The following is a 13,874-nucleotide window of genomic DNA, read 5'->3' on the forward strand; positions in this document are numbered from 1 at the left end:
CCGTCATGTGCATTAAGGTATTGACTTGAGTGAATGACTTGTGTGGCACGAGTGTGGCATGTCATATGTGACCAATATTATATGACAGATTAAATGTCTTGAGAGTTGACACATCTTGTACGTTGTTGTCCATATGTTGTATACATATGAATGTTAAATGTATGGTGTGTTGAAGAGCATATGCTGAGTAGTTAATTGAAAACTCAGTTATAATTCACGTGTTTAGATAATTTAAATATAATTGTTTTAAATTTAAAGCGTATAATTGTTTGCTATTATTTGCATCAATTGGGTTCTGCTTACCCCAGGCCTGTAAGTTGTAAATGTTTGCTTGCCAAGTCGTAAATCCAATGAATACATGAACTAGCACTATCTTTTGATCTACAGTGTAATGTTGACATACTCACTTTTCTCTCTTATCTCTGTGCAGGTCTGGTTCCAGAACCGCCGGGCAAAATGGAGAAAGCGAGAGCGCTTTGGCCAGATGCAGCAGGTCCGCACTCACTTCTCCTCTGCCTACGAGCTGCCTCTACTCACCCGACCAGAGAACTATGCACAGGTACAGCTTCATGCCCCATTTCAAGGGCTATATCTACAACGAAGAGTCAACCACAATGAAGAGTCAACCACAATGAGCAATTATGACAATAATAAGCTTGTGAGATGCACAAGATGAGTTATTACCTTGTTTTGCAGCCATGTTTAGGTAGAGAGCTCTGTGAGCCATATAAACGTTTGTATAAAGCTGACCCCATGGCTGAGGGCTCAAATGTGTCTGACGTAACATTTGTTCTCTTGACCAGATCCAGAATCCGTCATGGATAGGAGGCAGCAGTGGTGCGTCTCCAGTGCCCGGCTGCGTGGTGCCCTGTGACAGCGTGGCGCCCTGCATGACCCCCCACCCGCACCCTGGCAGCGGCGTGAGCGACTTCCTGGGCGTGCCCAACCCAGGGGGCCACATGGGACAGACGCACATGGGCAGCCTGTTCGGGGGCCCTGGCATGGGCGGAGCCATCAATGGTTACGACCTCAACGTGGACCCCGATCGCAAGTCGTCCAGCATCGCCACGCTGCGAATGAAGGCCAAGGAGCACAGCGCGGCCATCTCCTGGGCCACATGATGCCCTGGACTGGGACAAACACACACAGACACCCCCTCACCCTACCCCCCAGCCCTCCGACTGTCAACAGAGCTTCCTCTCTATGCCCAGCTCCATGGATTTTCAGTTGAAATATAATCGCAAGCCAGACTATAGAGAGAGAGAGCGGCAGTAATTACAGGAGGATTACGTTAAGAATGTTTATAGAAAGAGAGAGGGAGATGAAAAGAGAGTGGTCAACATTTTTTTTCTTCAGTTGACTTTTTACTAGGAAGGGGAGAGAGTGGTCTGTCTGTTTTGTTGTTGTTGTAGTGGTTGTGGGGGTGAGGGTAGGGGTAGGGGGTGGGGGTGTAAGAGAGGTGGGGGGGCGGGGGGTGGATTTGGCTGGTGAGGTTGTTGCCAAGGCTGCAAGGATGTGACCTCACAGGGCTAAGACTAACGTCTGCACTACTTTGCTTTTACTGGCATCCCTGTGTACAGTGCATGAAGGAATGACACATGACAGTTGAGAAGACGTATATATATATATATATATATATAAATATATATAACACTGAACGTTGTGTGTGTGTTCAACTGCATGGCTGCAGGTCAGTGATAATTTGCTGCAGCCGCTTCGGACGTGGGCCAAAGCCACCTTCTCCGTTCCAGGGATCCCCAGAAGCTCCTCCTCTCAGTATTAGTAGCCATTCAGTTTAGGTGCCCTGGATGCTGTCAGCACAGCTTTAACGCAACACGGTATCATGTTAGGGTTTGAGTGGTGGCATTTGCATGTAAGTGCTTTTTCATTGGTGACTTTTTTAATTCACTTCTCTTACTGTAGGAGACTGAATAGCAGACGTTTATACGGTCTGTGCCTGTTTTGGTGTATTCTTTCCCCCACCAAAGTTTCACTCACTGTGTGGGGAGACACACAGAGGCAAACTTCAGTGTTGCCAGTGGGCAGAGGAGGAGGAGGAGGAGGAGGAAGAGGAGGAGGAGAGGGTGGAGGAGGAGGAGGGAAAGAGAGGGTGTGAGATTGGCAGTGATTTCGAGTGAACAAGTCACATCCCCACAGAGGCCGTATCCTCAGGTCCCCCTCCCTGTGCAAGGGGCTAGTGTTACAGGAAACTGTGTCCCCGCTGCCCCATCGCCAGGAATAACACACAGCAGCAGCCTTCAGCGCCAGCTCGCAGAGACGGCCTCGACGAGCATCACACAGACACTCCCAATCAGCATCGCGCGATGGAGCCAGGCCGCATTTCAGGCTCGGCAAGTCGAGATCAATTCAGACTCAAGAGAGTTTGTTTAGAAAGGGCAATCCCCGCAGGGGCACCTGTCGCAATCAGCACTCCAAATTTTTGAGACAACCACAGCAAGTCCCAGATCATGTACCAAGAAGTAGTGTTTTTTTCTTTTTACATCAGCGAATCAGAGAATTTGATTCTTTTGTTCCAAGCAGCATTTAACTGGGAGTCATTTTCGATCATCACTTATTAAGTAGCCAAGCACACATTTTTCATAACACATTTCAACAGGGCATACAAAAAAAATGCAGTTCAAATGCAAGCTCTGATGACAAAAACAGGAAATTCATGCCATGCCAAAAAACCCAGCGAATCAACCAATGACATACCCACCAGCTGCCCACACGGAGTATTGGGTGTCCCGTCCCTGTCAGGGTGTTGGTAATACCCATTCCACAACCCTGAACATGCTCTGCATTCTCTGAACCCAAGGTAATAAGCCCACCGTCGCCCAGTTGATTAGGGGAATGCTGAGAGAATGTTCTGCCTTTACCAGAGTGACAGTGCTGTCACCGGAGCTGGGACCCGAGGCTGACTTCATTAAAGTTCCTGGCCTGCGCTCCCCGCGGAGGCCTCCAGCTTCGGTGTCCAGTTTCACCCCACTTAGAGGAGCGCTGGACAGGGCAGGTTACTCCTCCTCGCTCCCCCGCTGAGGTTCACCTCCAGATTTGGGAACGCCATGGATTTATCAGGACATATCATAAGCTGACCGGCGTTTCAGTACGCTGAGAGATGATGTGAGGGGGGTGGTGACGGAGGGGAGAGGAAACTCAATTATGCTCCATGTTTTTGGGCGTTTTTATCAGATGTTGATAGAGGTGAAACAAAGCTGTTTCGAATTTGGGGCCAAACCTGATACTCCATCTCTGGTCTGTGAGCCCATTTCCAAACTTCTAAATGAAAACCACATTCGTTATTGAGCAACAGACATTTTCTGCTTCTCCCACATTCATTTGTATCACAATCAACCCATTAGTGTCTTTCTTGATATCATTAACCTGTCTTGACTACTGTCAGCTTTATAAACTGGACCACAAGCCTGCATGCATATATTAAATGAGTACAGTGGAGGATGCCTCCAAAGTCAACAATCAGAAGAGAGAGCGAGCACTTTAAAGAATCCAGAAAACTCCATCAACACTTAAGAACCTTGATCCCCATGAGTTTCACGTTACCACATATAAGTTTCCTGTACAAAACTTCAGAGACATATACACAGACTCTCTCTCTCTCTCTCTCTCTCTTTGTGAAATATTGACCCTGTAGAAAGCCATCACCTCTATGAAGCCATACTTATCTTGTTTAAGGTATAGTCTATATTTTGTTGGTGAAAGAAAGTCAAACCATCTCCATTGACTACAACCCTCTATCTTACAATGAAAAGCACTGCTCCTATGAATCCCCCTTCATTTTGATACTACTGAAACTGGGCAGTTGACAATGATTGCATTTTTATGTGTTTATACAGGATGTGCATTTTTACGAATCAGCTTTTTTGTGTAACATTAACAAATGATGAACTTCAAGTGTGTTAGATCTGTATGCTTTACATTGTAACTAATTTGCTTTTGAGTACGATTCCACAGTTTGTTTTGTTTGACTGGACAATAGCCAGATTTTGTGGATTTAAAGTACTCTTTTTTGCTTCATGGCTTTTTGAGTTTTTGCTACCAAATAATATTCTGATATTTCTAATCTTATTTGTGACTTTAAGTAATTCTGTATGTCCTTGTAATAAGTTATTGCACTTATACATTTGAAACGGTCATTTTACTTTTCAGTGGATGAAAAAAAAACATCTTATTTTGTCTCTCACAAGAAAAAAGTGAGAATTTTCGCAAAATTGAAAAATAAAACAAATTTAACTTGAACCTACTGTGGTTGTGGTGAAGAAATCATTTTTCAAAGGATTGAATGTCAATAAGCAACCAAAATAAAACAGAAGAGAACAATGCTGGCAGAAAAGTACTGTATGAACAAAGTAGCAAAGCAAAATTAATCTAAAAATTCCAGATTTCAGGGTCTTTAAAAATGCTTTTTTTCTTGTGTATGAAAAAGCCAGAGGGATTCTTTGTAGAAGTGGCAATATGAGGTCAATGTAAAGTAATCCCAGAAAATAGCTCACAGTGATGGGTGTGAGAGTGACAGTTTCTCAGACATTTCCCACTGACTCATATGCTATTTTTAAAACTGCCTTTGATTGGCCAAATGGCCTCTAACACGATCAGACGTCAAACTCAGTGGTCATCAGTGCCGTGCTGAGAGGATCGAATGTTGCCCCCTTATGAAGAGGCAGCGTATGGGTGTGCTGTCGCTGGGAGTTCACCATTCTCCCAATTTGAACTTGGTGACTTCAGGTTCAGAAGCATAAAATAATGTCAACTGAAATAAAACTCCGCAGAACTTTGTAATGCTTCTCTAAAAATTGTTTTGTGTGGAATCTTCTTTATACAGTCTATGGTTGGAATGCAGTGTCAAATATTACTAAACTGCACCAAAACCCATATACTCACAGTACACCTCATTCAAACAGACATCTAAAGAAATTCCATAAAGCAGTTGGAGACAGGATTACAGATGACCTTTTGAACCATCTGATCTATGTTTGAAACACACAGAGAGTATAACCTTGTGGTAGTCAAATAAGTGCACACATAATGTTTTCATGTTAATCATACTCTCACACGTAGGTTAAGAAATGGGATTTTTTTTTTTACTTAAAAAATAATCAATAAAAACACTGTACATGTGTAAATGTGTTAGAAGACATTTATCAAGTAATGATAATTAATATGACCGTATAGTAGAAAAATGGACAATAATCATATAAAATGTCAAGAAAAAAATAAGTAGACCACTGATTCTCCCTTTTTTATTTCTCTGCACAGCTGTTGTTGGAAACACATTTAATCTACACAGAGGGAGAATATTCTAACATGTTCATTAAACATATTATAGGTTACTAATTAGGTCATAAAAGATAGTAGGCTATTAGTCAATCCACCAGGCCATGGTTGAAGTACTGTTTCTGTTGGGGAAAAAAAACGTACCACTCGTCCAGAGAAAGACCCATTCTTTCCACCAGTCTCAAGGACACACATAAGAGGCATTAATAGCATGGAAACAGAGATCCAACGGAACCTGGTCCCCCAAATACACTCTCCATGTCTGAATTGGCCCATATGGTATGTGGAAGAAGAAAAGATCAGATGAGAGACTTTAATGTGGGTTTTCCACACTGAGATAAAGACACAGGCAGAGATCGTGGTCACTGCTGTTTGGCTGAAGTTCCATCAAGCGCTTCAAGACTTTGGCCTAAATACACTCAAGCAACCCTAATCTGAGCAGCTCACTCTCCTGGGTTGCCTCTTATTTCATACCATTATCCACAATTTTAGCCGAATTGCTCTGATAGGCCCCTAAATGCCTCCATGTGATCGATATCCTACAACTGCTGCCATGGACAATGTCAGGAGAGGCTGTCAGTGGCTTCGCAACCCTGGTTCAAAAAGTAAACAAATCAAAGCTCTGCCCTTTGAATCACATTTCAAGTCACAAGACAAAAATCTTCTCTTGGTTTGTCTAGAGACGCGAGTCAGAAAGGGTAAGATAAAGAATAGAGAAAGGAAAAAGAGGAAGAATGAGTTAGACAGGCGGCTTTTCATGTTATTATTAGTAGGCCACTTCATCTGAGGAACTGCATTCTTACAAATGAAAGAGGAGATTAAAAAAGTTGGAGTCAAGAAAACAAACCATAGCAATTCATGTCCTAAACTGACAGGGCATGAAGGAATGGAAGTATAGTGATCCAACATTCTTCATTGGCTACAGAAACAATCACACTGTTCTTCACTGTTGTAATTTTGGGAGCCATTCCATACTGCACAGCAGACAGCCAGCGCAGAGCTTGTCACCCAATAAAGCCGCCACCAGGACTTGACAGCTTTCCGAATGGGACTGGAAGGTTTCCAAATAAATCCATCTGGGAAAATGGCCTGGCAATGTGCTGTATACTCCTTTGCTGGCAGCCCAGACTCTCTTCGAGCACTTTTGTAGGTTTTTGGCTTTCACTGTGGTCCCTCAGGTTTGCTTCTCATCCCTGTATGACAACCTAAACACTGAGATGAGAAAGTCAAATTTTTTCTGAGGATTTTTTTTTTTTTTACATTGAGGGAGAATGAAAGTCTGACAAATAAAACTCAGAGCCAAAGCGCCACTGATACGATCGGACGCGAGGGCTGGACCACTTTCATTGGAAGAGCATTTTGGGATAAATAAACAGAGTGTTTGGGGAGTAAGCGGAGCTCAGGGTTTGGAGTGTTTGGAGCACTTAACCAGCTGACCGAAGACCAGTGCCAATTAAACCTAATGGGTCACGCTGCTTCAGCCAGGCTCCAATGGCACTTTTCATAAAAACACCCATGGTCGAGGGACCATGAAGACCATTAGGGCACTTCAAAGTTCACCCCATTGCTGTCTGCCCTGGTCGAGGCTCTGCATAAAAGGATATAATATCCAGTTACTGTGTCAGTGTTTCTTTCCATCCTTGTTAAGAGGTATCATTAGAAGCACAGTGGTGCTAAATCACCATAACCATCGACTCTGTGAGACAGATCTCAAAAAGGTCATATTTTAGACCTGACAGTTAAGGGAGTTCCTCTGTTAACTGGTCTCGAGTTTGATGTTAAAACAGAAGATAAGGGCCAGAGAAATTACATTGTAAATCTAAAGAAGCTGGGTCCCCTTACCGTCTGAGGTGGAAGATTCTGAGTGACTGAAATTGGTGGAAACGCATGTATGGAGACTTGTAAAGAAAAGTAAAGACAGGTCCGCTAAAAAGTAGTTCCTTGATTGGAACATTTCTCCCAGGAGATATACTGGTGTATTGGTGATTAAATGTTAAATCATGATCACGTGTTGAATATAGAGAAATTTTCACAAAATTATTTAGTGCTGTGTTTAATTGTAGGCCTAAATGATGAAAATTGCATGGTTTTGATTTCCAAATATTTAATGTTAATGAAGTTGCCTTAGTTTTATTAGTTTTAACAATCAATTTATAAAATAACCTACTGTATGCAAAATGACACAAAATTAAATTTTTTAGCATTTAATGTTACACTGACTCAGTAAATGAGGCCACAGAGGTCTAGATCACACTGAGTGTATAGACAATATTTGATTAGTATCCATAACAAATGTTAGAATTTTATGAACAGAGCAGTTGAAAAGATCAAAGGTTTATGTCATGACTATAAAACCAGCAAAGTAAATGATTGGGACTGAATAGGGATGCTTCCTCACATATGCAACAGAACTGCAGACAGTAATTTACTACGTGTCATTAGGTGTTACTGCTGGACTCACCACTAGTTGCTGTTCATGTTAACCCCCTCCGGTGAGACTGAATGGAATGAGAACACAGAGCAGGACAGCTGCAGAGGACACACTGGAAGAAAGTGAAGGAGAGTGATGAAGGTTTACAGGAAATACTTTGTACTCTGCTGCAGTTTCACTCCACTGCTGGTATTTTTTTTAATCACAAAATTAACATTTTAGTATTTGGCATGCACTCCAAAACTGGCTCCAATGAAGCAATGCTACGAAATTACTGTTGTATGTCATCTTAAACACAATGTTTAACTCAACATGGAACCAGTGAAGATAAAATGAATATATCAAGGGCACAGAATAGAAAAGGAAAAGGGAAAATGCACGCGAGATGAAAAAGAAGTCTGGATGAATGATTAGGCCTGCAGGTAGGCTAAGAAGGCAAGGATACCTTTTACTTATGGACTTATACTTAGACCCCATACTTTGTTATATTCACTTGAGTAAAGATGTTAAATCAGTTCTTACTTTTAACAGTCTTTTCAAAGACATGTATCTGTGTTTCAACTTGAGTATAGAAAGTGTGTACTTCTGCCACCTCTGCTACTCAAAGCAGCAGCAATGGAAATCTCAATCCAACCAGTTATCAGAATCGAGTCTGCAGAGAAGGCCACGTTTTTTTAGCTCCTTCTAATAGGACTTCTGGCTCAGCTCCAGACGCTATATCATTCCCAAATATGTACTTCATATCAGCTTGCCCCCTGTGTTCAAACGCTTGGACAAGGAGGTCTTACTTTTTGCTACATGCCTTTCTTTCTTACTTAAACGCATTCATTTGTTCAATCTATCAGACATAATACAGTCCTGAATCTTGCTATAGTGAAAATAACAAGATGAACATAACTACACTGTGCTGTAGTGGTGGGTGAGGACGGTAAACCCTGTATACCTCATGAATGACACAACTACTACTAACCACCTTCTCTCATAATCATAATGACATGATGTTGTTTGTGTTCATTTCATCTCTGTACATTAGCTGCAGAAGGAGGTATACAAAGGATAAATAATCCACACAATTGTGGGTCCCTACTGTGAAATTCATCACATGGTGAATAGAAAACAGGGCTGATCATTTTCAAAGTGACTGGTTGTTTAAACACGGATAAAATGAGGACACCGTTTAACATATCAGATGATTGTAGCTAGAAACATCTTAGACTTGGCGACACCAGTACACATTTGTGAGATAATTCTTGTGTAAGCCTCTCAACACTCCCTGGATTAAGCCACTGGATTTATGAAAATGTGTGGGGTTGTCTCATCATCCAGGACTGCCATTCGTCATTGTTCATCAAACATAAGCCTGAGCGGTTTGGCAAAGAAACCACAAACAAAGCTCACACCTCCATGTGTTCCCATGCATAAAAATAGCGCAACATTCTGCACCCCTACAGATAATTGGGGGGGGGGGGTGGAGAAAGAGAATATGTGTGCTGTTTACACCGCTTCCACCACAGGATGAATAATGTGAAATGACCACTGCTAAAAGAAAGTGGAGGGAGCAGTGAGGTGTTCAAAGGGACTCAGCTGTCCTTCTCCCAAAATTGGTAATGACGTGTAGGGTCAGGGTAATATGATACCACTAAATAGTGTCAACTTATGTTATGTTACCAGAGTGGGGGCAAGAATATCAACAGTACCATAACTTCACAGTGAGGGTAGCCTGAATTTGTTGGGATTTTTTTGTGTCACAGTATCTGAAAATGTATATGCAAAGGATGTCCAGATTTTCTGGAATTACATAGTCATGGAAATACAGTTTCTCTTCACAAATTCCATAAAGGAATTTATTCCACATCTACTCTTCATTCCACATCGATTGTAGATCTTGAATGTGAAAAAAAAAAATACATTTAGACATTTAATTTAATCTGAAAAGCACCTCACAGGACAACCCCTCCCCCTGGGCCACCAGTGCAGTGGAATTATTCATTGGAAGTAAAAAAAATAAAAATGTTGGCTCTTCATGACGGTGCTAAGATTAAATACACAGCACACATAAATGATGCACATGTGCCCAACTGAGCGTAAGTGAGGAGCATTTATTAAGTAAGGCACGGTAAGAGATATGCACCTCTCCAGATATACAGGCACAGATCCTTTCTTCCTTATGGCTCCCACACGCCTCACCCATAACAGCATCTGGTCCAGAGGGCCCATGCACGGGAAGCCCCCTTTGGCTGCCTCCTCTTGACACATCTTCTGCTTCTCAAATGTGGTTTCAATTACTACCCACATGGGCTTGTGCTATGTGGAGAGGGTCTGATTTATAGAGTGCCTCAGTGCAGTCCCGCTCAGCATGGTCCTACAACATACCCAACTCCCCTCCAGGAGGGGCAAAGGTCAAAAACACAGCGCCGTTAACCTTTTGGCAACTCGTGCATGCATTCTCTCTCTCTGCTTCCCGACGGGCAGGGTGGTACCAAGAGAGGAAATGAACACTAGAGAAGATGACACCATGAGCAGTCACCATAACAATAGATCATTTTAAAATTGTAAAATGCTTCGCCTTTGGGTTGCTGCTGGACAGGGTTAGTGAGTAGAAGCGGTGGCCATGGAACCATAAGATCAGTGTCTTTGCCGGTCTCTGGTAGTTGGGACAAGTGAAAAAAGGAAATGTGTAAAAGGCGTTTTCATAACCTTCAAACAGAGCAGTTCATATGGGAGGCACATCCACATTCCTTCCTCACTCTTATGACTCAGCATCCAGTAACCAGAGGGTTTGCCAGCCAAACCCACCTCAGCACACAGGGTATCTGCACACCATCAATCATTTGTCTCATAAAACTCAGATGCTGATGGGCTGAATGGTATGGGCTTACATTATTTATTATGTTATTTAGTGGTTCACTTGGTAGGCTAGCACAAAACTGATCACATTGGTTCCCCTACTATGGAAATAAAAGTGAAACTTCTTTACATAAAGTGCATTTCAACTCACACAGATATTGTATTCTATCACACATAAAAATGTGCCTATGTGTATGTGCCTTTACATGTTCACCTAACCATGTTGTACACATAGCAGTGCTTAGTTTAAACAAATTACAAGTCAACACAAATCTAATGAGACACTATCTGACTAATGTCCTGTCCAATTGTATGCATTTGCTGGCGGTCTTAACTCAGTTCTGGTGACAGTTAGAAAGCCACACAAATATGCGTCACCATGTTAGGACAGCATGGCTAGTGCTGTGGGACAGTTTGTCTCCTAGACAACAGAGCGGTCATCGTTTCCAGCTTAGACAAGTATGAAACAGTCAACCTCAAATGTCTGTGCATTCCATGTCAACAAATCTGTGGCAAAAAGGGGAACCTTAAACCACAAAAGAGAGGGAAGGAGTCGAATGACAAAAAGTAACCCATTCCAAAGACATGTGCTCTGGTGAATGTTCTTCTTGTGACTCAAGTAGGACTCCATATAAACACCTCTTCTTCACCACACAACACTAGCCTCTCTTCTGTGGCAGCCATGCTCTTCCCCTTAGTCAATGGTGAGCTTATCTGCTGATTCACCACAGGCTACATTTGTTTTTGTTCGCCGTACTCCCATGCCTCAGCACATGCTGTGGTTTCAAACATTACCACTGGATGTCAGGATAAGAGACCTGGTGAAAGAGACATTTTTGTATTTCATTTGTACTGCATATCATAAATTGTCAAATGAACATACAATTCTACTCTGTTATATCAACTGACCCCAACAAGCTTTCTTACTGGGAAAAGTAGGCTATAGTGGAGTAAATGGATTACATAATCAAAGAGCTTTCTGTACAGAATATATCAAGGTGTTCTTCTAGAGAAAGAGGATTGGTATTTATTTACAAGATCACTGGTGTTGGCAAAGCCAAGAAGGTAAATATGTAAGGGATAATGTATAGAACGCCGGTCATTGTCGGGAGATAGGTCCCGACAGGGCGAACCGGACCCCGACGCGCAGCGGAGGGGTCTTGTTCCGTCCTGAAGGGACCTATCGCCCGACAATGACCGGCGTTCTACACATTATCCCGCTTATTACACGGCTACTTACCAAAACGACACAATAAACTCCCCACAATATGACTCTTTAGCCTACATAGCCTAGGCTATAGCCTATTTGTTACCGTTTCATCATGGCTTTTGCTGAGAAACAAATAGTTCGCAACAACACAAGCTGAACTTGAATCAAACATTCTTTAGAACACAGCTGATCAACCGTCTGCTTTCACTTTTGAATGAAGTTCCAATCCTTGCGTAGTGATATGAAAGAATTGACTTAGAAGCACAAAGCCCATTTTCCTTGACAGCGGTCTGTTATACTTAGCAACAGTCTGTTATTCAGAATTAGCAGACCGCCGAACGTTGGGAAGGCCCATTCAAGTGAATGGAGCATTCTGCAGCACTATGAAGAGTCGTGTAATAAGTCTGTTCTAACTACAGATGATGACACACATCATGCATGTGTGGCACTGCAAACATGTTTACTTATTTATGATTCATGATTAAATAAAACCCCTGATATTCCACTGAAAGGTTTCATAGCGGAAGATTTAGCATTTTAAAAATATACTTAATTACAAACTATGAATTACTGAATTATGAATTACAATGACCTGGGTTGAGAGAGATCTGGGTATTGAGTTCAGGTGTGCTCTACCAAGGACACATATACTATTTTAGTAACACTTTGAATTACTGAATTTGAATGAGTTACTCCAGTTATGTCTTAAATAGTTAAACGTTGGCTATTTCCAAGTGTCAGCTGTGATAAGTGATGAAGCTAGACATTACATTTTGATAGCGACCGCAAAAAGGTTATCTGGGATTCCCCTGGGCCCTGTTATCTCCAGCAATTAATTTATGGCTATGAATGGGCCAATGTCATATCCCAAAGGAGACTGGCATCACTTGTACTTCTGCAGGTGCACTACAGTATAAGGTCCACAAAGATGGATTTCTTTGGTGTCCAAGTCTGACAGAAGTTAGCGATCAAAAAGTGCTTATGTTGGTTGTTTACGGGTTCCTCATAAGGTATCTTCATGTATCTATTTCCCAGTACAGATCTGCACCATCGCCCATGTGTTTATACAGTGAATTTATGGCTACAGAGCTCCACTGTAATGTTAGGCATCCCAGACTGTAACCATTCTGGTCACTGGGTCTAATTTCAGGTTGATTGAAAGGCATAGACCCTTGTGTTAATGAACAGCGTGTGTGATCTGACCCAAACAATGCTCAGGGGATTCCTCTTCAGCTTACATGCTAAAAACTGGCTTTAGGAGGCTAAGCTGACCACTAACATTTAGCAGCTGTTCAACACTCAGCAAGCTTATGACCTGAATCAACTCAGACACTTCCCATATAAAGGGCTTCTCAATGAGACAAGGTGGCTACTGGTGTTACTTTCAGTTCAAAAGGTCTCACAAAAAATTGGTCTGAACGCAACAGGCCACATTGTTTCAATTTGGACGAGGTGTTGTGGTCAAGTCTCCTGAACCTGTAAACATCTGTAAGAGTGGCAGACCAATGAGAAAGTTGTGTTTCATTGTTGAGAGAGGAAAGAAGAAGGGAGGTCTAATTTTAAAGTTACCCAAATTGAACTGGACATAGACGAAACCATCTGAAAATGATTAAATCATCATGACATGGATGGCATATAAAACTATCACAGGTCCATTTAAACATACATTTTGAAACATAAACAGGAAAACAAATCAAATGAATATTCAATGACACAAAATCAGACAACGATCAGTTACTCACACAAGTGTTGATATATTGTAGTTCTTGACACATTTCTTGGCTGGTGGTATTCTAATAGTGTGCTTATTAACGGACACTTTCTCTCTTAAAGCATTTAGAAGAGCAGCAACAATGTGTTACCAGTATATCTTTGATTGGCCTTTCTCAAGTGTGGGCATTGCATAAAAAGCCTTCATACCTGTAACCAGATCACATACCTAATATTTGACCTGTTTTCTTGTATTAATTGGGAGATTTTTTTGAAAGAGGGGATGGTAAACATTCAGACATAAGTACGATACAACTTTAAAGAATCTTTTCTTTTGATACAACTTCAAATTAAAACGGAATTATATAAAGAATCCAGAGGTTC

At 41.8% G+C, this 13,874-nt stretch overlaps 1 protein-coding gene across 1 annotated transcript in view; it reads left to right on the forward strand.

The window, feature by feature from the left end:
• Positions 1 to 1,389, forward strand: part of LOC121723274 (homeobox protein aristaless-like 4) — an 18,179-nt gene extending 16,790 nt beyond the window's left edge. The window contains exons 3-4 of the mRNA XM_042108830.1: positions 431 to 559; positions 804 to 1,389. Coding sequence (XP_041964764.1) covers positions 431 to 559; positions 804 to 1,121 — 447 coding nt within the window. The 3' untranslated portion in view covers positions 1,122 to 1,389. The remainder of the gene's footprint in view (positions 1 to 430; positions 560 to 803) is intronic.
• Positions 1,390 to 13,874: the final 12,485 nt, after the last annotated feature.

This window comes from Alosa sapidissima, chromosome 11 (assembly GCF_018492685.1).
Source record: "Alosa sapidissima isolate fAloSap1 chromosome 11, fAloSap1.pri, whole genome shotgun sequence".
Classification (NCBI taxonomy): domain Eukaryota; kingdom Metazoa; phylum Chordata; class Actinopteri; order Clupeiformes; family Clupeidae; genus Alosa; species Alosa sapidissima.